General features: G+C 40.6%; 1 protein-coding gene across 2 annotated transcripts in view; it reads left to right on the forward strand.

Annotated features, from left to right (window-relative positions):
* Nucleotides 1-25207, forward strand: part of PHEX (phosphate regulating endopeptidase X-linked) — a 319542-nt gene that overhangs the window by 198364 nt on the left and 95971 nt on the right. For both annotated transcript variants that reach the window (XM_060686722.2, XM_087871354.1), the window contains exons 13-14: nt 7137-7214; nt 16074-16177. In XM_060686722.2, coding sequence (XP_060542705.1) covers nt 7137-7214; nt 16074-16177 — 182 coding nt within the window. The remainder of the gene's footprint in view (nt 1-7136; nt 7215-16073; nt 16178-25207) is intronic.

Raw genomic sequence — 25207 nt, forward strand, 5'->3', positions numbered from 1 at the left:
TTTACTTCTTTTTTCTTGCAAAGAACGTAACACAATTCTTGGTTTTTTCCCTCCCCAAATGAATTTCCTTACTATCATGTTTAGATCCGAAAAGAATTTTTTGTCAATGCTAATTGGAGTGGTTTGGAACAAATATATTAATTTGGGGAGAATGCTCATCTTAATGGTGGCTATCCTACCTAGAAACGATATTTGTAGCTTCCCCCAACGATCCAAATCTTGCTTGATTTTTGTCAGTAATGGCGTATAATTGTCCTCCTTCAAGGTCGAGCATCTAGCGGTAATCCATATCCCTCAAATATAAAATCTCAATCTATATCACCTTACTAATTTACTTTATATCACTATCACTATGATTCCAATTAATTTTGATTCAATTGATTATACTATATACTATAAATACTATATATCCTATAAAAATATATTAATAATACAGATTTATACTAAATGTTATAATATTCTATCTTTAAACAATTAATTAATTAATTATCTAGCAAGCGATGTAATAAGTAATAGTATAAAAACCAAAATATTAGATATATAGATAGTACTTTGTTAGTATATGTATATATAAATTAATACTGTTTAAGTTAAATTGATCTTGTTAATAATTAAGAATAAAATATAACAATTAAACAATAAGACTTAATAGTTCAGTATATCGTTAATATTGATAGTTAATATATTTAAGATATATGTAAAATATATGTGGAATATATATAGATTTTCCTTCTAGGAGTTAATCACTATGAAGTTCTTCTGTTATTTTCTCTAATCACACTTTTGCAGCTCTCCAGGGTCCACCAAGGGAGATCAAATCTTCTTAAAGACAGGAAACAAAGCACACAGTCTTTCACTATTACTGTCCAAAATGGTGATCTCAACTTTCTGGCTTCTCTTTGTATCAGATCAGTTATTACCTATATTGTCTTTCTCCATCAGTGCAGCTTTATCTGACAAAAACCAGCGTCCTGCTTTATCTGACAAAAACCAGCGTCCTGTTACTTTTCTCTGCTTACACTCTCTTCCAAATGTCTCTTCTCTGTATAAAGCTGATATGACAGGTTTCGCTGAGTCACTTCGCTCCCCTCGTTATTTGCCGCCTGCGCCTTTCCAAGTCTCTCTGCCTTTCCGCTGCTCCTCTGGACTCTAAGGTTAATCCCCTCCTCGCAGTAATCCTCAATGGAATTATTTCAACTTTTTGTTTTCCTGCTCACCAATCTTCACCCCGTACTTACTCTTTCGCTTCCTGCTTTTGTACTTAAGACGTTGAGTCTCTGGTTTGGCCAATCGGCCTTCTTCTTCCTGCGTCCGGAATAAGGGCTCTTCTCGGAGCGGTGGGAGACCGCACCTCTCCGCACCACTTCCTCCGAAATATCCCTCTTTTTTATTGGTCTACCCCAAGTCCGATTTTTCCCATAACGGGCCCTGAAACACTGAAAAATCAGCACGGAATACGGAGCGCTCCTTCTCCATGCCACCTCGACCCACGCCTCAACCGGAAGTCCAAATTACATTCTGAAAGATATAGACAGGGCCGGATTTTCCTATAGGCTAGCTAGGCTTCAGCCTAGGGCCTCAAGATCAAGAGGGGCCTACACAGTGGTGGGATTCTGGGGGTTCTAGAGGGTTCGGCCGAACCCTTTGTTAAATTGCTGGCTCGCCCGCCCCTCGCCTCCCACCCGCGCGGCGCCAGCCTACCGTAGCCAGGGGTAGCAATTGTGACTCTTTTACAACCTGTGGACTTCAACTTCCAGAATTCCTGAGACAGCTTGGCTGTCTCAGGAATTCTGGGAGTTGAAGGCCACAGGTTGTAAAAGAGCCACAATTGCCCACCCCTTCCCTAGCCTGAGTTCCACTGCTTGGGATCCACGTGGGCTGCCACGTGGTTCCCCACCGGCTCCAGACGCAAGAGAGCAGGATGGAGAAAGCAGCTTCCATGCCTTCACTCACCCTCACTCTCTGCTCTGTTGGATCGCCGGCCGTTCGCTTACCCCGCCCACTCCCCATCTATTGCTGCCTCCGATGGCTAGAGGAAAAAAAAACTTCAAATTCTTGCCACGGGGCTTCAAAGGGCCGCCCTAGAGCCAATGGTGCAGCCGAACCCTTTGTTAAATTGCTGGCTTGCCCCGCCCCTCCGCACCACTATTTATTGCCAATAAATAGTGGTGGGCGAGGGGCGGGGGAGCCAGCAATTTAACAAAGGGTTCGGTGCTTTTTTTTTTTTTTTTGTAATTTTATTGGCCCACGGAGCTTCAGCATAGGCTAATTGGCCTCCCGGCTCTCCGCTGATTTGTCTCAGCTGTTTTGCTCAGGGCTCTTCTGCTTTCTTGCAAAGAGTGCTGATTTTTTTTCCCCTAGCTTTGCTGAGAAACGAAACTGAAACTGCTTTGCTGTTGCTGCAAGGTTGGAAAATTAGGCAGGCAGAATTCTTTTCTTTTTCCTCACCAAAAAAGGTAGGTGAAAACGATGGGAAATTTAGGGAAAAAGAGGAGAGTTCAGGATTTTAAAACACAAAAGAAAAAAAGCTAGAGAATTGTAATAATTGAGATACTATTAATTGTATATTTCTGAAAGCAGAAATGGTTAAGTTGTGGTTTGGAGGAATATATGGGGGAAATTATTTGGTTTATTATTATTGGTAAATATAATTAATTGATTTGTAAGAAATTGGATTGCATGGAAATAATTGGAATATTCATGTTCATATTGATTAATATACAAAAAAGGTAGTTATATAACTAATTGATTTATATTAAAATGTTGAATTTATATTAAACAACTAATATTACATAATTAACCAATGTGAGGATGGATATAAAAATAGATGACAATGGGAAGGGGTATGATATAGAATAGAAGGGAAAAATTGAATTTGATTAAGATTAGAGATGAGGGGGACTTCCGGGTTGCTGTTTGTCGCTGCCAGACGTTCCTTTGGGATCGTCAGCTTCCATCGCCTGTTAGAGCCGCCTTCACAACGGAATGGCGGCTCGAAAAAACTCCGTTTCCATGAGGAAACGGAGATAGAGCCGACAGGGGTGGGTAGAACTCTCTGCGGAGTCCCAAAAGTTTTTTTTTTACTTTTGGGACGGAGCGGATGAGATGCCCCGTATCCCCAGCCGCCGCTCCGGGCTTTGGGAGACCTCTGCTGATTCAGAGCCAGGCGTCAAAAGCAAGCCTGCAAATTTAACAGACTACTCAAAGAAAATGTGAGCTGGACCTGTAATATTGAACCGCAAGTATTTTACTGATTTTTTAAAAAGAAATTACTTAAGAGAGAGGAGGAAAAGAAAGAGGAAAAAAAAAAGCCTTTTAAAATGGCGTTGGCTGGAGGAGAGGCTGAAAGGGAAAGTCCTTCCGTTTTCTATTACTACAATGTAGCGGAATAAATACCACTGGCTACATTTGTAGACAAAACTTCGCTCCTGTGTCTTTTTCTCTTTTTTTCCCCTTGGAGACCTGATATTGTTGTTTATTGGAAAGAAATCCTTTTTGTTTTTTTTCTTTCTTGCTTTTTTTTTAACAAAGCCTGCCTGGGCGGAAACATGGCACTGAGACTCATAAAGTCAGATAAACAAGAAGGGGGGGGATCCCCCCACCAACAATTTAAAGGAACAAGTCTTAATTCTTCAGTCTCAGAAACCTGATTTTAATATAATAGAATTTTTTATAGAGGAGATTGAAAGAAGGGAGGAGATTGTGAATCAGCAATTTGAAAAATTTAAGCAGGAAATTAAAGAATTGGTGAAATCTAAGTTTGATTTTTTGGAGAAAAAATTCTCAAAAGTGGTTAATGGTTTTACAGGATTTATGATACAGTTGGACACAAATACTAATGTACTAGAGTCTAAAATGGAAGAAATTCAAGATAAATTGGACAATAGAATTCAAAAAATTGAAAATGATTTGACAAACACTCAGGATAATAGCTTAGAAGAAAAACCTAAAATGGAGGCTGATCAAAAGTATGATAATGCAGAAAATCTGCAACAGAAGATTGAAAAAGAGATTTTAATGGTACAATATAATTTCACAGAATATGCGATAAGATTAAGAGGTTTGCAGGAAAATAATAGAGATGATTTAAGGAAAATATCTTCTGAATTTCTAGCTGGGATTCTAAAGGTTCAACCTGACGAAGTGTTTTGTAGGATCGACAGAGCTTATCGAATCAACTCCTGGATTGCTAAGCAAAGGCAATTGCCTAGAGATGTGGTGATTTATTTTACAGATAAGGAAATTAGGAATAATATCGTTCAAAATTCCTTCAATTCTAATTTGCAATTGTATGGAAGAAAGATTTGGATTTACAAGGAACTCCCACCTAAGATATTGATGGAAAGGAAGAAATTTGGTTTTCTGGTGAATGAGTTAAAAAAGAGAAATATCTCCTACAGGTGGGACGCCCCAGTTGGTATTATATTTAGATACCAAGGAGAAAGATATCAGCTAAATACTGTTGAAAGAGCGGAAGAATTTTATCAAAATAGGTTGAAAATGAACTTAACATCTCCAGGTATAATACAGGATAAGCAGAAGGAGCCGGAAATAAAGGTAAAATATCGAATTACAGAGACTGTACCAGATGAATTGCCTTTGGATTTATTGGATACCCCAGCTGGACTATCTACAAATTTGAGAGAAGAGGCATCTAATTTTAATGTGATGACTTATCAAGGCAAGGATAAACATGGAAACCAATTAGGGGATATACAAGGGATAAAAAAGAAATATGAGATACAAAAGCAAAACCAACAAGACCAATCTACAAAGCAGAATAAAAACCGACCAGATGATACATATTTTGTAGAAAGGGAACCAGGATGGAAACCAAACCCACAAAAAGAAAAGAAAAAAAGAAATAGGTGGCATAGAAATAGAAATTTCTAAATCAGGCAACAGTGAAGCCAGTGATTTTAAAATATGAACGATTATGTGTAAATACAGAAGAGGCGATGTATTGGTTAATATCATCCTGAGGTTTGTGGCAGATCTCTGCATGGCCGTAATCTGGGGACGTGAAACGAGCCTTAAACTGATGGATTTGAATTATCCATTTTGGAATTTCTTTTTGTGTTGATAAACATATTATATTATCTTGAATCACAAGGCAAGAGAATTATGCTGGGGCATGCAGAAGATCGGGTTGTTACCCACTACGATGATGGGAATTAATAATCCTGATGAAACCCACAATTATTACTATATGGAATATAATTATAATGTCACTCGGGTGGTTGTTTTTACTTTTATACATATAAGAAGATATTTACTACTGATGGGGGCAGATATGATTGAAGATCCTGAATAAACTGTTGCACCAGTAAGCTATGTTACCCGATTATGGATGTTGGTTCTACCAATCCAGTGGAAAGACCTCAAAGAAGATACTATATGGATTATAAATTTAAAGTCATTGTCTTTTCTTTTTTTTTTATTTAGATATAATGGAAAATATAGACATATATTTTTAAGTAGTGTGGGCAGTGAATCAAAGATGTTAAGAAATGTTGTGTATGGCAATTTTGCATGATAGTGGGTGAATAAGCTAGTTAGTAGATTAGTCTAAGAAAAGGGATTTTTAAGTGTTATACTTAGGGGAGTGGAGGAAATGGATAGAGTGGAATAAATGTTAAACTAGATTTTATGGGGAAGGCCGCTTTGAAATGTTATAGTAATATATATAGAAGATTAAATGTTAAAGTAGGACTTATCGTATAGTTTTAAAGTGGAGAAGTTATTCTATAATGTCATAGTATAATGTCTTTTTTTTTCCCTTTCTTTTCTCTTTTTTGATATGTATGGATAAAGGGGGATGTTATAATATTAATAATATTTTTAGTAAGTAAAGGTCAATATCTAGAGGAGGGAGTAAGTAATCTGTTATGAATTAGGTTTTTTTTGTTATGAAGAAGTCACAGGGGGGATGGGTGGGGAGGGGGGGTTAGGGAGGGGGAGGGAGAGGGGAAAAAAAGGGGGGGAGAATTTGTATTTGAAAACTTTTTCAATAAAAAAAAAAGATTAGAGATGAGGATGACGGGTAATATTGGTTTTTTACAAAAATAGATGAGGAATAAATATGGCAAAAAGGAAATATAGAAATTGTAAATTTAATTGAAATGACTAAACACTGTTTAAATTTGTGAACCGGCCAAATACTCTGTTCAAAGAAAATACATTGTATGTTTGTATGTGTGTTTCTAATTATTGTTATTTATTCATATTTGTTCCCTTTTATTCTTTAAAGTTTAACAATTCATTCTTTATCTTAATATCTTTATATTTGTTTGGGGTTGGCTTTCTTCCCTTTCATCTTTTTTATTGTACAGCAATCTTTCTCCTCAAACCTACCACCTCTCTCTTTTCTTTCCTTCTTACTTTCTCTTTCTCCCCCTCTTCTTCTCCTCCCTACTTCCTCTTCCTTTCTCCTTCTCCTCCTCTCTTCCTCCCTCTCTTACCCTCACTCCTACTCTAATTTCCCTTCCCTTCCTTCATCCCTCTCTATTGCTGTATCCTTTTATGCATATGGACTACTCAGAGGGCTGAAAAAGCTATTTCTGACTGGTCCTCGCACTTTTGACCAGTCCTCGAACTTACGACTGTCCTCACATTTTACGTTTTTGCCCTATCTTGTCACCATGGTGAAGAGAAGCAGTTGTGAAATGAGTGACATGGTTGTTAAGAAAGCTGCACGGGCATAAATGTGAGGATGGTCATAAGTGTGAGGACCGGTCAAAAGTGCGAGGCCCAGTCAGAAATGACTTTTTTCAGCCCTCTGAGTAGTCCCTATGCACATAGCCACGCCCACCTGGTCACATGATGAGCTAGCCACGCCTACACAGTCACGTGACCAGCTAGCCACGCCCACCCATTCACATGATTGCCAAGCCACACCCCCAACTAAGCCACGCCCACAGAACCTGTTGTTAAAAAAATTGAATCCCACCACTGGTGAAAGGGCCTCATAAGTGGAATAGCCTAGGGCCTCTTTTCATCTAAATCCGGCCCTGGATATAGATTTCCTGTTTTTAAAGCAACAATAACCACGAGTGGAATTAAGGGTACCATATGATTTAAAATTTACTTTAAATGATCATCCTTGTCATTGTAATGTTTATCTATTTTTTCTAAAGGCAAAAGCAGTTTTGGCAAAAGTGGGTTATCCCGGATTTATAATGAATGATACATATATTATAGAAGGAATCAAAACAGTAAGTTTTGTTTTATTATTTTCAATTATTACTTGTTGTGGTTATTATTATAATATAAATGACAAATGCATGTATGTTCATATGCTCATTCAACATGTAGAATGTTCAAGATTTAACCAGAGTATTACAAAGAGTATTACAAATATAAATTACACAAGTCTAGGGCTAAATCCAATCATCTTCCCATTATAGAACCTCCTCTCCCTTATGCAGCCTATCTTCCTTATCTCATTCTTGTCTCAGCCCTGCTTCAAATTTGATAATAAGCTTTTTGGCAGTATAATAAGGATGTAGTGAAATGGGTGGTGGCTCTCTCCTTTCTTAGGCACTTTAAGGAATGACTAGAGAAATTATAAAGCCCATCTGTCCGGTGAGGCCTTGTTGATACAATTCTATTATTTTTGAAAGAAGTTCATGACTTTGGGATTTGATTTAAAATAAAATAACTATTTTGCTACATTCATATTTGGTGCACCCTGGAAATAAATAAATCTTTATCTTCTCATAGGCCAGAATTAGATAGATGGGAGAGCGAGAGAGAGAGAGAGAGAGAGAGAGAGAGAGAGAGAGAGAGAGAGAGAGAGAGAGGGATTGTGTTATAAATCAAACCAAATGTAATAATTTCAGGATATATTAATACTATGCATACAATTAATTCCCACTAGAAGTAAAGGAGTAATAACTTCTAAGAGCTTCATTTATGCATGTTACTTTGTATATTTCTTGAGTTCCACTTAATTGCCTACATTATTTACATGGCATCTTTTGTTAAGCATCATCACCTCTCAGGAGAACCAAATATTTTTAATTGAAACAAACTGATGAATAAGTATCTTAAGATGTATTTCATCTTCAAAGAGAAGCCTGCCTGCCTCTCTATACCATGTTTTAAATTGTAGGCCTTCAACTCTTAGGTTTTCTAATCAATGGACTTTTCAACCATATTTTTTTCCTAGCCTTGAGAGTCAGGGAGGCATGCTCAGTTAAAGAATGTTCCATCCGGTTTGAGTATCACCGGCTTTTACCTCTTATCCTAAGCCTTTTTTTACTTTACTGAAGGGGAGATTTTTCGAGCCAAAAATAGCCTGAAACTAGCCTGGAAACAGGCCTGAAAAATGGCCTGAAAATGGCCCAAAAAGGGCCTGAAAAAGGCCCAAAAAATGGCCTGGGTTTTTTGGCCATTTTTAGGCCATTTTCAGGCCATTTTTTGGGCTGGTTTTGGCCCCAAAATGGCCTGAAACCGGCCCAAAAAGTGGCCTGTTTTTTGGCCATTTTGGCCTGTTTTGGGGGCCATTTTCAGGCTGTTTTCCAGTGTTCCGGCACCTGCAAAGACCAGCTGGTTGGCAACATGCATGCCATAGGTTCACCATCATGGGTATATACCAGTGGTGGGTTGCTCCCAGTTCTGTCTGGTTCTTTAGAATTGGTAGTAAAAGCAGCAGGAGGCTCCACCCACCCGCCTGGATGTCATAATTGATGATCTGCGCATGCACAGAAGCACACGCACGAGCAAAGCAAGTGCACGCTCCCATTGCGAACCAGTAGTAAAGGTAAGTAGAACCCACCTCTGGTATACACCTATGGCCATGTCATTCTTTTTTTCTTTTATGTAAACCCATATGCATTCTAGGAGGTTTTCATCTTTGGTTTCATGCATTATAGTAGTCCTTTACATACAGTGCAACTCCACCTCCTCCTTTATGGGGTCTGGGTTTTTTTGAACAATTTGTATCCTTCTATCAATATTGCTTATTCTAAAATCATATGTTGTAAGCTGAATGAATCTTAATCTTCCTGTTACAAATAGTCACAAACAAAAAAAATATGCATACACTCAACTCTTCCAATCAGTGTTCCCTTACCAGGAATGATGAACCTTGATGCTGATATGCCCATCAATAACTCATTCAAAATACGTCACAAAGGTTCATTATGTTGGAATGATTGTGATTGTTTTAAAAATGAGAGGCATTGAATATACAAAAGACAAACATTGTTCCTCTTTCTGATGAACAGAATATATTGACCAAAGTTAGACTGGAAGGTTCTGTTTTTCCACCTAGGAAACTGTCAGCATTTTACAAAAGGTAGCATAGATATATTCTAACAATATAAGTTAGTAGAAAGGGTTAATATTGATATACTTAATAAAAGAGCAAAGGATTACCTTTTCAGCCAGATAGAAAATAGCCTATTATACATAACTGATAACATCTTTGTAAGGCTAAAACCCATGCCTAGTAGTCAGTTGGTGACTAGTAGATTAGAAGCAATGTCTTCTAAGAATTGATTCCAGCACCACCAGGTCATGGTGAGGAAATGTACCTTGATCATGAGGAGAAGAAACACATAGAGACATAAACTTGAATAATTTAAATCTGTTAAACCTGCGGTTTGTCAATCATAAGGGCAAAGTTTTAAAAATGGACAAATTAAATATACCTGAAGAGAAACAGATAAAGTAGAAGTAAACCTTTAAATGCTTATAAATTTTTATAGAACGAAAGATAGAAAACCAGGTGTTACAAATAGCATGTACATATAAAGAAGAATCAAGTCACCTAGCAGAGAAGATTGATATTAAGCCAAATACATCTGTTTGAGCTTCATTGAGTCACCAGATTTTGTAGGATTATCAAGCTATTAGGTTGTTAATGTTCTGTAAGGAAAAGCCAAAATTCACGCAAACAACATCACTAAGTAGAACACAATTCAGCCATCTAAGATTAGAAACTTCTAACACCCTGATGTAAACAGTACTAAGCTAACTGTTTGCATTGTTGCTGACAATTTTTTTCACAAGAACTGGTGAAGATGCATAGAAGTCAAAGCTGGGATAAATAATGGAAAGAGAAAAAAAAGAAAAAAGAAAGAGAGAGAAAGAATAACTTTTAATTGGCATCAAAGTGGAGCTTTAAATTCATAATTTCCAAGGAGTTGCTCCTTGAAATAAAGTCTGCACTGAAATGTTCATTTGGGTTTAACTGTTTTAAATATTTTCATATTTCTATTTCTTATGTGCTTAATAATGTTTTTCAATGAAATATGTATGTTCATATGTAATTCAGAATAATGTAAATTACTTGGGAATCATTTTGCATAAACATCTTTGCTAGATGTCTTTTAGTTTAACATCTACCGTAGGCTTTTATAGGTCAATTCAATAAATAGGTTTTGTAAATATGAAAAGACAACTGATTGCAGATGATACTAAACTGGCAGGTGTAGCCAACACCCCAGAAGACAAACTCAAGATCCAAAAAGATCTTGACAAACTTGAACAATGGGCCCTATCCAACAAAATGAATTTTATTGTGGAGAAAAGCAAAGCTTTACATTTAGGCAGGAAAAGTCAAAGGTATAAGTACAGTATAGGCAAAACCTGGCATAAAAACAGTAACTGTGGGAATCCTAGTGGATGATCATTTGTATATGAGCCATCAATGTGCAGCAGCAGCCAAAAAAGCTAATACAATCCTGAGTTGTACAAATAGAGGCATAGAATCAAGATCACATGAAGTATTAGTGCTGCTTTACAAAACCCTAGTAAGACCACACCTAGAATACTGCAACCAATTTTAATCACCATATTACAAAAAAGATGTTGAAACTTTGGAAAAAGTTCAGAGAAGAGCAACAAAGATGATCAAAGGCCTGGAGACTAAACCATATGAAGAATGGTTGCAGATTTGGGGTCTGGCTACTCTAAAGAAAAGAAGAATTAGGGTTGACATGATAGCAGTATTTCAGTATTTGAGGGGCTGCCACAAAGAAGAGGGGGTCAAATTATTCTCCAAAGCATCAGTGGGCAGGGCAAGAAATAATGGTTGGATACTGATCAAAGAGAGAAGCAACCTGGGATTCTGGAGAAACTTCCTAACAGTAAGGGCAATTAACCAGTGGAACAGCTTGCCTTCAGAAATCATGGGCACTCTATCACTGGAGGTTTCTAAGAAGAGACTGGACAGTCACTTGTCTGAGATTGTATAGGTTCTCCTGCTTGAGCAGAAAGCTGGACTAGAAGATCTCCAGGGTCCCTTCCAGCTCTATTATTCTATTCTGTTCTATTATATTTTCAACTGCCCTTGATTTAAAGCAGGTTTTTTTGGCAATTCTGAAAATTGTACCAAACTATTGATACTATTAACTGCAGGTCTGAGTTAGAAACTGTGACCTTATTGTATTTCTAATTTTTTTTTTAAGTTGCCAGAAGTCATGTTTTGAAGTCATTTTCTCAATGTGAAAAAATATTTAGGAGCTTCGCAGTGTTACCAGTCCAGAATGGAGTTCTCCATTCCTGTGCTGGCTTCTCCCTGTTTGTGGGCTCTAAAAGGAGCCAAAAACACCTTGTAGGGGTGGCAAAGCTAAGGAGGTGCACTCTGAGAGTTCGCAGGAGAGATCGCAACTCTCCTGCTGAGCCCCAGGGCTTTTTTCCCTCCATGCCAAGATGAGGCGAAGAGGCAGTCTAAGATGGCTGCCACGAAGCTGGGACAGCTGATGACCATCTAAGCACAGTGCAGGAGCGGACTTTGGTGAACAGTGTGTGAACTGGGTGAGAATTCTTTTTATTCAAATATTAACCCCAAAAGAATATCCAGGAAAAGAGAGGCTCACAACTATTTTTAAAAGTAGCAGCGACCTAGCACTTTGAGAAAACTTTAAGCTTGAAATTGAAGGAATAAGAATTAAAGGGGAAAAGGCAGAAAAATCATTAAAATACAGAAAATTGGATTTTCAAATTGGATAGGCACTGCTTTGGATAGGCATTTTGAAATGCTGGAATTATCTACTTAAAAAAACAATGCTATTTTTACATTGTGGGAAAATGGAAAAACTGGTTAATATTAAAATCCAATCTAAGAGTGCCACCTGCTGACAAAAAGAAGAATAACATACTCCCAAAATCTTGGAAATATTTGATTACTGGGGATTTAAATGTGATAACAAGAAAGACATTATCATTAAAATGGCCCCTGAAGATTACAATACAAGACTGAATTTATAGAGGGACCTAAGGAAGTTCTGGAAAACTTATGGGACTACTCAGAGGAACAGGTTGATCAACTTTGGGATACAAAGAACTAAGAATATTGAATTTTTTGAGAAGTGACTATAGGTTTGAATATATGGTCTTTGGATTATTAGCAAGATGTTTCATCAAGGAAAGAGAGGAGAATTTGAATGACGGTATTACTAAGTACACTTAAATAATATGTCGACTGGCATAAAAATAATATATTGAATTATTGATTAAATAAATAATGAAAGATTATAATTCAATATATATAATTCAATATATATAGGTCTTAGTTACCACCTTTAGAGCGCTCCATGGCTTAGGACCGGGGTGCTTACGAGACCGCCTTCTGCCACCAATAGCCTCTCACCGCCCAGTATGCTCCCATAGAGAGGGGCTTCTCAGGGTGCCGTCAGCCAAACAATGTCGACTGGCGGCCCCCAGGGGGAGAGCCTTTTCTGTGAGGGCACCCACCATCTGGAACGAGCTCCCCCCAGAGATACAGAAGATTCTGGATCTGCGCACTTTCCGCCGTGCCCTCAAAACATTCCTGTTTCAGCAGGCCGGCCTGGCCTAACTTTCCCTTTATATTGCTTTTTGATTTTATTTTAAACTGGGATGTCTTGAATTATCTAGGACCAGAGTGTTTAGTATATTTTAATTGGTTTTTTATTAACATTTGTATTAAATGTATTTTTATCGTTCGCTGTTCACCGCCCTGAGTCCCTTAGGAATAGGGCAGTATATAAATTTAATAAATAAATAAATATGAATAAGTCTATGTTTGCTAATTATGATGAAATATTTTATTTGTATTAAAATGTGTGACATGCAGAATATGGTAATTGACATAAAAATAACATATTTGAAATATTGAATAACTAAATAATGAAGGATTATAAATTGAACAAGCAAATAATGGAAGATTTTAATTTAACATAAATGTTTATATTATTACAATTATATAAGTTTGCTAAATATAATAAATAAGATTAATAATATTCTATTTGTATTAAAAGGTATGACTTAGAATAGGGTGATTGGCATAAAAATGACAAATTGAAATATTGAATAACTAAATAATGAAAGATTATAATATAATAAAATATGTTTATTATTATTAGAATTATATAAACTTGTTAAATGAAATAAATATGATTAATAGTATTTTATTTTTATAAAATAAAATAGTATGAAACTTGGGTGCCACACTGTTCACCCATTGATATGTTTGTAAAAAATAAGCAAAAAAAAATTATTAGCTCTTAAAGGTCATAAACTGAAAATAAACACATTAAAATGTAATGTGTTTTAATGTAACGTTTTAATGTAAACATTAAAAATTTTAAGAGAAGATCAATTTTAAGTTTGCAACTTATTAGTTGGTCCAAATATTTAATGTTTAAAAATATGATTAGTTTTCTTTCAGATGTCAAGATTATTAACTCTTTCCTAAAATATGATCCAAGGAAGAGATTTTAAAGTATACTTGTTCTCACACATTTTTATACTATTCACCATCAAAATGCATTCCATAAATAGTAATCAAAATACCAAGCTCTAGAAGCAATAGTGGAATGTTAAGTTTTCCAATGTGCCATGTGTTGGGCAAAACCATTTTGTTGTCTATGGAATTTCCTAGTAAATGCTCATATGGCAATATTCACTCATTTTCTAATGCAGAAAGACAATTCTACTCATTTTAAAATAAATAAGAGATTATCTTCAAGGGTGGGATTCAGCTGGTTCGGACCGGTTTGGGTGAACGGGATGTTAATTTTAATCTGGTTCACCGAACTGGCTGTTCCAAGGACTGGCTGACCCTGCCCACCCCGCCCCACTCCTCCGAGTCTCTACGCGGCCCATTTTGGATGCCAGGTAAATGCAGGACATGCGTGGAGGCTCTGGGAGGATGAAAAACGGGCCTATCGGAAGTCCAGAAATGGCCCTGTTTCTGGCCTCTGGAGGGCCTCCGGTGTCTGGGGGAGGCCATTTTTGCCTTCCTGGAGGCTCCAGGAAAGCCTCTGGAGCCTGGGAAGGGCAAAAAACAGGCCTACCAGAAGTACCAGAAATCCAGAAACGAGCCCATTTCCAGCCTCTGGAGGGCCCCCGGTGCCCGGGGTAGGCTGTTTTCACACTCCTGGAGGCTTGAGGAAAGCCTCTGGAGCCTGGGGAGGGTAAAAATGCCCCCCCTGCCATGCTGCAGGAGGCTGAATAGGCCACGGCCCAATGGCCACACCCACCCAGCAACCGGGCAGCGAAATGGTTGCTGAAATTTTTTAATCCCACCCCTGATTATCTTGCAATTATGTATTTATAGATTTAATGGAAAATGTGTGGTGTTAAAACACCATTTTCTTTTCAACAGAATTGCATTGCATTCCAATTTGTATACAATATAGAAAAGTACCAAAGTTATTGGACACATAACCTACATATGTTGATGTTAACGTTCATAGGGGAAAATTCAGTTTGAAAAACTCTATTATTGTAGGAGAACGATTGGCAGAGCTTATGGTGGAGTCAATGACAAATCAGCCTAGAGTCTCTATGAATCTTTGACTAAATCCAACCCTTCTTGAATTCCATTGACATTTACCTAATGACAAGATAGTGCTAGCCATTAGTTGAGTAGATTCCTGTACATATTAGTAATAAATCAGTTTAATTGTAACTTCACGTGTGATCTTGATTTTTCACACTTGACAATTATACACTATTACACTGGTACATAGATAGGCAACCAATGGCATAAGATAGTTGTTTCAAATATCTAGAGTAGTTTTCAACTTTACATGTCAATTATGCTACCACAGCAGTTCAGAAAAGAATGGCAGCCCTTCTTTTTAGGAATCAGGGTGGACATATACCTGTAGCCAACAAATTATTTGTTTCAAAATTGGTAGCACAGTTCTTTATGGTGTGTGCAATTCCAGCGTAAAATTTTTAATCATATGAAAGAATACAATCATTCTTTCTGAGAGCCATAGTATACCTAGAAGTACATCCAATGTTGTACTTAGTCTAGACACTGGTTGATTAGCATTGAAACAAGTGTTAGGAACTAATCATATCTTTCTGGGTCAGAATCTATTCATTTTTCATGGGACATTTGTCCCTCTTAGTATATGATTGTACAACAAGGTGATATATAGCAATATCTTCAAACTACTTCACATGGCATGTTCTTTAACTATATATAAAATGGAACTTTTTGAAGAAATATTATGATATATTGAATTTCAGCATAATTTAACAACAGTCCTTTGGTGATATTTTCGCCTCAGTGAATCAAGGGAACCACAACATTTACATTTTTAAGGTATCCTATATCTTTAACAATGGACCTTTTTCAAAACACATTTTAATGCCTTTCCTTCTGCAGTTATGAATAGTAGATATAAAGGAATCTCTGAAGCACATAATCAATGCTCTTATGCTTCTAGGGCAATTTCAAAACATTAGAAGGTAGATTTGTAAGATGTAAATTTATGTGGAAGTGCACTCTTAATTAATTTGCTGGAAAATAATTTTAATGGAAAGACTACATAGCAAACCCAATCAATGAGAGAGGTCTTTAATTGTTCTATATATTGGTTTCAATTAATTATATCTGATCCAAAATTGTTATTAGAAGTATAATTTGCATTAAACTGTTATAATGCTATTATATTTTTGGATTGTACCTGACTTGGTTTTGGATCACAATGAAGAAAAGAAGGAGGAGGAGGCATTTTTTTCAGAATATTTAAATTCTGATATTTTACTTGTTTAGTATATTAAGGTTGTTAATCTCTGTTTAAATCTAATTATATTAGCATAATCTTTATATTTATTTTCAGATGAAGTTTTCAGAAATAGACTATTTTGGCAATGTCCTTCAGACTCGCAAACATGTGGCCCAATCAGATTTCTACTGGCTGAGAAAAGAAGTTTCCAAAACAGAGTGAGTTGGGAAGGGATGTGTTGGGGAAGTATTGAGATGAAATATTATCAGACAATTAATATACAAGAAATATAATTTAAGACAAAATTTAGTTTTCATCCCCAATCTATTGTACTGAAACTGATAACATTTTAAAATACTTGGTTTGCCTGGTTTAGAACTAAATAGGTTTTTGGAATGATAACTATACTACAGGTGAGTTTCTGCTGGCAATTATGGCTGTTTGGAATGGTGCTGCTGGAATTTCCATCTAATAAAATTTTTATAAATGATGGTTATCCATGAAAATGAGCAGAGTTATTATGAACTTAGGGTCAATAGAGTAATGGAATTGAATCTTCATGTTAAAATGGATGAAAGTAAACTTCTCCTTTTATTTTAAAAGGAGATATTTGCCAGATCAAATCAAGAAGAAATAACACTCCTTCCTCTTTCCCCTTCTAGCTTGACAAAGGGAAGAGGGGCTCCACAATCACATAGATCTTAAAGTTGTTCCACAACCTACATCCTTTTCCTCTTTTAAGTCCTGCTACTACATTTCAGTGTGCAGCAGAATGTGTAAGGAAGATAATGAAACAGTTGATTCTTCCATCTATCGGTTGTGTATCTCTCTGGGTGTAAAAGACAGGGGACAAGGCCACTATGTTGCTGAAATCTGTGTTTGTAATACAATACAAAAGCCACAGCAACACCTATCATAGCCCTTTACTTTATTGTTTTGCATGTGTGTATGTTGTAAACTAAGAGAAAAACCTGAAGGCGTTGTTCTGAGATTCTTCTAGATCAGGGGTGTCAAACTCGAGGCCTGCAGGCTGGATCTGGCCTGTGGGATGCTCAGATCTGCCCTGCAGAGCTGCCCTGGAAACAGCAAAGGACCGGCCCTCTGTGCCTCTGCCAGTGAAAACGGAGCTTGGGAGGGCTCTGTTTTCGCTGGCAGAGGGTTGCAGGAGGCCGTCACAGCTGTGAACGGAGCTCGGGAGACTGTTTTCTCTGGCAGGGCACTCAGGCTGCCACAGGCACCTCTGACATGAGTGACATTGAGCTGGCCATGTCCACCCTGGCAACGCCCACCCGGTCCCCCCAAGGTCAAACAGAATCCTGATGCAGCCCTCAATGAAACTGAGTTTGACACTCCTGTTCTAGATTATTTGCTATCATATCTATAACAAATTATATGTGAGGTCCGTGTATCTGCCATTCTTCATAGAAGAAGGGGGCGGGATTTGGAGTGTCACATTTAGTTCTTTTCCTATGTATCCTAAGTATCCAATTTCTTGCCTGATCCTCTTTGTATAAACTTTATCCTGATTTATAACCATTGCCTGGTGCCACGAATCCCTGAAGAAATCTCACACTTCGGAAAAAGGGGAGAACAAGTATATTGTAAAATGATCCTGAGAAACTCTTCATATCTGTTTCTCAGAGAGGCTGATACAATTCGTATTCAAACCTGCAGATTGGTTGGAATCCATATCGGAAGGTGAGCAGGGGTTCCTAATTTCCTTTATTCTGAACCGCATGCCCTGAGGGACCCCAGAGCCTGCTTTGAGTTTTGACTTGCTTTCATCCCTTTCAATAAAAGATTCCTTTTGAAATACAAAGTTCTCAAGAGTTCGTACTTTCTTAGAAGGTGTTGTGACTCTGGCCCCGGAGGCTGATTTATCTTCGCATGCTGAGTTGGAGGATGATATGGAGGAAACTGGCACAAGCTATGTGCTGGAGGGGCCGTCTTCACTGGTGAGTCAGCAAGAACTGACAGTTGCTGATTTGCCTCTGGACCCCAGCCAAACTGAGGAGGAAACAGAGGTCGGTAACGAGGAGAGGGAGCCCCTATTGGATGCAAGATAGAGACGTAGGAGACGTCTTAGAGAACAGCTATTGCCACATCCCAAGAGGTGTGGTCAGGAGACGTAGGGCCACATCCTACAAAGTATAAAAGGGGTGTGGCTAGGCCGAAAAGGCGTGGTGAACAATTTGTTGGCGTTTTGGATGCAGTGGAGTTTAGAACTGCTAGTTTTGAGTTTTGAAAAGGAGTCTGCATTCCTGCATTAGCCTACTGGCTGTCTGCCAAGACCTCTGGAACATTGCCCGGTAATTACTGAACTGATATACCTTTGGAACATTGCCGGTAACTACTGAACTGATATACTTTTGAAAGAGAACTGTTTATTAAAGGGTCAGCTTCAATCTCTCTAGCCTGCGTTTGTTACTGCCGGGCTATTTGAGCTTCTGCAAGGCCACTCGTGGGAGGGGACAGAACAGAAGGAGGAGAGAAGCTGGTCCTTACATAAAGCAGGCTCTGCAACCCAGAGAGAATTTTTTTCCCCCTTAATTTCCATTCTACCAAGGGGACTCTGTAACTATGTCTGAATGAAGCAGTGAGCAAGGAGAAGCCGAGTGCTGGGGAGAAACCTCAACAACCATCCAGCCAGACACCGGCACCATATGTCCCATTGAGGACATCAAAGCTGTCCCATAAAGTCCAGTGGTCGATCGGTGTAGGAAAAAAAGACAGCTGGGATGGAAGAGCCAAGGGGGTGACCCTCACCCACTGCAGCCGTAAGCCTGGATGGAAAAGGGAGCTGGACGCCCTCTCCAATCAGGAACAGCTGACCGAGGAACCACTGGCGGATATCGACTGAAGCAGTACATCAACTGTATTGTGATGGAAGCCCTGGAAAATCTCAATGTTTGAGGTGTACAGAGTTGCCCACAAAGGAGAGTGGGCGGATCAGTAGCCAAGGAAACTCGAGCCATCATCCCTGACCCAACTGCAGTTGACTAAGCAAATGAGCAAGCCAGTGGAGCAGCAACCGTGCCAGGTACCAACCTCCCACAGTCCCAGCCCAGGCAATCATCCTCGGCCAACCCAGGGGCCCAAAGCTAAAGAGGAAAGCTCCTCCCTTAGAGGTAAAATTTGACGGAGACCCAAAAAGTTGGGATTTTTCATGGCTCAAGTCCTCACTTACATGCAAAAGTACAGGTGGAATTTCACAACCAAGGGGGCATGAGTGTGAGTCGTTACCCTAGCCCTAGAAGGGGCAGCGGACAGATGGATGGTGAGCCTCAACAATTCCAATGCTCCAGAGCTATGAAACTTCGATCAATTCATGACAGCCCTGCGCCACTGTTTCAAAGATCCCCTAGCCAACTGCAAAGCCCATGACCTCATCAGAGTCATTAAGCAAGGCCGCTGTCCTGTAGCTGAATATACCAAAGATTTCCGGGACCTGGCCAGCCGAGTCAACTGGCCAGAAGATATTCTAGTCTGCTGGTTCAAAGATGGACTCAATGACGACCTGTACACTGCCTGCCTGGCCCGTGGTGCCCCTAACTGCCTGCATGAATGGTACCTGATTGCAGAGGAGGCAGAGATTGGCATGACCCAAAACCAGTACCGCACCGGCAGGGCCTGGAGAAGATCCCTACCCCAGGGGAAGTGGGAGCCATTCAAACCTCAAACAGCCAGGGCACCGAGGCCATCAGGTTGTTTTAAATGTGGGAAGGAGGGGCATCACGCAGCAGAATGCTGGTCAGAAACCCCCTTTGGAAAGCCTGATTGCCTGTCAGGGGGGAAGCCTGCAAAACCCACCCCCTGAGGAAAAGAAACTGCACTGAGAAGCCGAGAGGCTGCCAAATTCTGTTCCCCTCCAAAATCAGAGGAAGGATCTCCGATGCCCCAAGAGGACCTGAGCCACTCTGAAAGCGATCCGGAAGACGACCCGCTGGTAAGCAACCCAATCGAACCACTCATCATACCACTAAGACTTTTTATCCCCAGCTGAGGGAAAGGGGAGGAAGTAGCAGCATTGCTAGACTCACAGTGCACCCGATGCCTAATTCCCGATGCCTCCCTGCAACCCTGGCAGGGAGATTGGGAAATCACCTAAGGAAAATGAAAACCCTCATCGCTTTTTGCCAGCTAGATGGAACTGTAGCGGGTGGGGGGGGGAGCCAGTCAATTTTGCCATGGAACCATTGCAAATTAAGCTGGGGAATCATAGCGAGACCCTCATGTTCATAGTAGCCCCAGGAATGGAATGGCCACTAGTCCTAGGACTAATGTGGCTGCAGAAGTGAAACCCAAAAATAAACTGGAAGAGAGGAACTGTAAAATTCCAGGGGCATGTAAGTTTCACGAATGTGAAAGAGGAAGGAAAGGAAAACAGGGAAACGGCAATGACCAGCCACCCTGCTGCATCCACTAGCATCCCCAAAGAATACCAGGATTTGGCTGAGGTATTTAGCGAGGAGGCGTCTGATGAACTTCCACCCCATTGTGTCATGGACTGTGCCATTGAGATCCTACCAGGGGCTAAATTTCCAAAACCAAAAATGTACTGCAAGTCCCCCAGAGAACTAGACGAACTCAGAGCATTTATCGACAAAAACCTACAAAGGGGCTTCAGCGAACCCACCTGACCAAAAATAGCAACCCCAGTGTTATTCCGTGAAAAGAAAGATGGCTCTCTACGCCTCTGTGTTGATTACCGTAATCTAAACAAGATCAGCGTAGAAAATATGTACCCACTCCCCCTCATGAAGGACATGCTGACTCACCTCTCTAAAGGAAAAATCTTTTCAAAGCTGGATTTATGACAGGCATACTACCACATCAGAATTAGGGAAGGGGATGAGTGGAAGACTGCTTTTAACACCCCGCTGGGGTGCTACCAATTTAAGGTACTCCCTTTCGGACTACAAGGGAGGGGCCCCTGCTGTGTTTATGCAATCAATTAACGAGATGCTCCATGAACATTTATACAAAGGGGTCCTGATTTATCTTGATAACATTCTTATTTACACCAAAACAAAAGCAGAACACATAAAACTAGTCCGAGCAGTTCTTACTAAACTCCAAGCTGCAAAACTCTATGCAAAACTCTTTAAATGAGACTTCCACCAAGAAAGGATTGACTACCTGGTGTATAGAATATCTCAAGAGGAGATAGAGATGGAGCCACTTAAAGTAAAAGCCATCATCGATTGGGAGCCACCCCAAACCCATAAACAACTACAAAGTTTCCTTAGTTTTGCTAACTTTTACCGTCAATTCATTCCAGCCAAAAAAACATTTGCCTGAGAATGCCGTGCAAAAGTTCAAGAAAGAAGCCATCAACGTGTATCAAAGAGCCATTGCGTACCTAGAAAAGTGGTATAATTTCACTGATTCAGTATATGAGACGCTAAGTTGTTTCAATCTAATTGATTGCAATAATCCTCCAACTTTAGAAGAAATGACTAACATCTGGTTATTATCACCATGGCGAGAAGAACTTCCACCCAACACTCTCTTCGATGAAATTTCTGCCTTAGAAGAAGTTTACGTTCATCTGCAGGGCGATTCATCCCTTGATAAGTGGACGTACTTTTTCAAGAAAGAGCCAGCTCCGAGTTTACTGAAACTGTTCCAGTATTGTGCATCAATTCCGGTATCAAATACAAACGTTGAATGAATTTTCAATGCCATGGGAAATTTGTGGACTGACGACTGCTTGTATCAGTTCGAAGTGAACTTTGTATATTTTTTAATATTTCTCAACGTTGTACTGAAATTAAAGAATTATTCCTTAAACACAAAGAATTGATCAAAGCTGCGCAGTCAAATAAAAAATACACACGACAGCAAAGTAAAATGTAATTTAATATTTTACATATTATTATATTTGATATTTTGAATTTTAAGTAAAATTTTGAAGTGATTATTTTAATAAGTGTTAAAATGTTTGTAAGAAAATATATAATTTAATTGTAATTTTTTTAAAAAAATTTTTACTACTTAACCCCACCCCACCCCCCCGCTTGTCCGCTATTTTTTGGAAGCAGACCTGGCAACCCTACTTTCATTTTCTACCATTTAACTGGCTATGAATCCCTCCACTAGGCCAAGACAAATGCCCATTAGTAGTTTTGGACTAAACTATGAACTTTCCCAGGCAGGGAAGAGATCAAATGTATATAGACATACATATTGGTATTGCTTTCTATTTTTAATGTAAGATGCCCAGAGTTATTCTGGTGTTAGGTGGCCTTTAAATCTTGTAAATAAACAAACAAATAAAATGATCAGGATTGAATGACACTGTCTTGAGACATTATATTGCAGGAAGAATTTTAGAACTTTTGGGGGGGCAAGTGGTAATGTCGAGCCTCGGTTGGGTCTCGCCATCACTAGGGAGGACGACGAGGAGGGGGCAAGCTGTTGGACTCTCCGGGGCGTGTCATCAGCTGTTTGAGAAGTCTTTACCACCCGCACACAAAACGAAGCAAACTCTTTCATCGGAGATGGGGGGGGGGCATGGTGTTTGCAGATGATGCTGCCTTGTGCTGTAACAGAGGCGCGCTCCTCCTACAGGCCAGCTTGAGGAAGGAGGGATGATGTTGACTGTTTGATTGTTAATTGATTTATTGTGCTCCTCCTTCAGGCCAGCTAGGGGAAGGAGGGGTGATGTTAACTGTTTAATTGCCACTTGATTTATTGCTGTGTATATAAAAGGCGCTACACTGCGATTGCGTGTAGCGCTAACTTTAAACCTTGTTTCCGGCTTGTGCCTTTCTCCTGCCTGTGGTTGCTGTGCTGAACCTAATTAAAGGATTGCAACTGCTTTATTCCATTCTGGTGTTGGCTTGTTTCCAGAGCAGTTGGGTGGACTGGCCGAGAGAAAGTTAGCGCTCCCCCACTCACCAATTTCAACTGCCTATGTTCCCTAGCTGCAGTCCGGCGAGAAAGGCTGTCAGTGATGGCAGAAGGGACGGCGCTGGGTGATTCGGAGTTGGAGGTCCCTCTAGAGGCTGACGTGGAGGAGGTGGTTGTGGAAGAGGAGAAGCTACAAACTGCAACCCCTCATCAACCGGTAGTCAGACCCAAGCTGTGCCAGCCACGTGAGGAGGACTGTGTGGAGACGGCTGGTGTGCAGAGTCAAGGGCTAGACCCTTCGGGACAGGTTTCCAGTGGGGGCTGGTGGCCTAGTTCTACTCATACCGGGCCCCAATGGCCATCTACCCCCCCATTGGGTCCGTCATTTAGAGGTTGGCGGGAGAGACGTTGGACAGACGAGGAAGAGGCGGATTGGGGCTATGATAATACAGGGCCTGAATCCAGCGCTATGGATGCCATAAGAGATCGGTTTGGAGAAGGGAGTTTCCGGGACGCCCTGTCTTGGCAACCCTGGGCCGCTGGGGCGGAACCGTTACAAGGCAAGTCTTGGCAGGATGAGGGCCTTTCCAGGCCAGAGGCTCGGTTTCGCATCGCTAGCCCCAAATTCCGAAGGGAACAGGAAACAGGAAAAGGAAAGGGCCAATTCGAACACCGGGACTACCACCTGCCTAAGAGGGAGGATAGCACCAGGGGCTCCGAACAGCCATCGACCAGAAGAGAGGTAGGAGCTGGAAGGTGGGCACAACATCCTGTGGGGGAACGGAGACCCGTTGGAGATCTGAGGAGAGATGGGGAGAACAGACCACCTGTACCACCCCCAGCATGGATCCCGGTTCCTGGGATGTGGGCACCACCTCCAATCTGGGGCCCTCCTGCACTGCAAGCCACCTTTGACGGGGGCCCAGACCATGTGGCGTTGTTCTTAAGCCAGGTGGTTAGTCATCTAGACCGGTATGGTCGCTGGTATCCATCACAACGGGCCATGGTGGTAGCCATTACAGCTGTGTTAACCGGTGATGCAGCAGACTGGGTGGCGGGATTACATCGCAACCATGCTAGAGAACTAGTGGACGTGGGTAGGTTCTTGGAAGCTCTCCGGTCTGCTTTTGAGGATGACTCCAGTGTACAAATTGCGGAAGGAGATCTTGTAGCCCTCAAACAGCGGGGTGTTCCTGCAAAGGACTATGTACGTGATTTCCGGAAAATTGCTAGTCGCTTAAGGGACTGGCCCGAACGGATGCTAGTCCAGCAATTTCGGATGGGGCTGGATCGTGAGTTACGTCAAGCCTGTGCATACCGAGGCCTGGCTCCACGCCTGGCTGTTTGGTTTAAAGCCGCTATTGAACTGGACATTACACTCCGGGAGTTTAGGCCTCGGTCGGAAGTTAATGTGGGACAGAGACGGGTTCCCACGGAGAGGGCCTCAGAAAAGCTGCCAACCACGCGGGTTCAAGTACCTCCGCCCAGCAGCGTCCTACCTGAAAGGTCTCAGCGACCGGCGTTTCGTTGTTTTCGCTGCAATCAGATAGGACACAGAGCGACTGAATGTCCTGTACCTCCGGTACGAGTACAAACCCGAAAGCCGGCTACGGGGGTAGCGACCAGAGGCCGACCACGGCAGCCACAAGAACGTACCCAAGCACTTCAAGGACCAAAGTCCATTGTAGATCATCAGGTTCGTGATATTACACCAACCACTGTGGCGGGGAGATTCCCGGTGGTGTCAGGGGACAGTGATGACAACGAGCCGGAGGACCCTATGGTGAGCAAAACTGTGTTCCCTTTTGTCATACCTGTGGTGCTGAGGAATCCCCGAAGCACAACGGGTTTTCAGTATGGTGCTTTAATAGACACTGGATGTACCCGTTGTCTGGTGCGGAGAAGTGTGGTGGATGCTCTGGGCCTACAGATAAAAAAGCTAAAAGTTCCTGTGAAGTTCAAACAGATGGACGGGTCATTATTGGGGGGGGGGCGCCTGCTAACCACGTAACTGAACAAGTGTTGTTGGTGATAGGTGAACATCAAGAGTCCATCCAGTTTATTGTGGTTGAAAAAATGATAGAGCCAGTTATTCTGGGTCTCACATGGTTAGATAAATGGCAACCTCACATCTGGTGGGAGGGAGGTTATCGTAATCTTAGAATCCCTTTGGGACCTGCTGTCCCGTCCCCTGCTTCTTCAGTGGGACAGTCGAATGAGGGACAGGACAATAGCTGTGCCTCCATAGAGGTGTTGCTTACACCGGACTTTCCTATTGTTTACCAAGACCTTTCAGCCGTGTTTAGTGAAGAGGAATGCGAAGTACTACCCCCCCATCGGACTACGGATTGCGCTATCGAGTTGGTGCCTGGGGCTAAGTTACCGAAACCTCG

Source organism: Pantherophis guttatus, chromosome 5 (assembly GCF_059756535.1).
Source record: "Pantherophis guttatus breed Tessera chromosome 5, ASM5975653v1, whole genome shotgun sequence".
Classification (NCBI taxonomy): Eukaryota; Metazoa; Chordata; class Lepidosauria; order Squamata; family Colubridae; genus Pantherophis; species Pantherophis guttatus.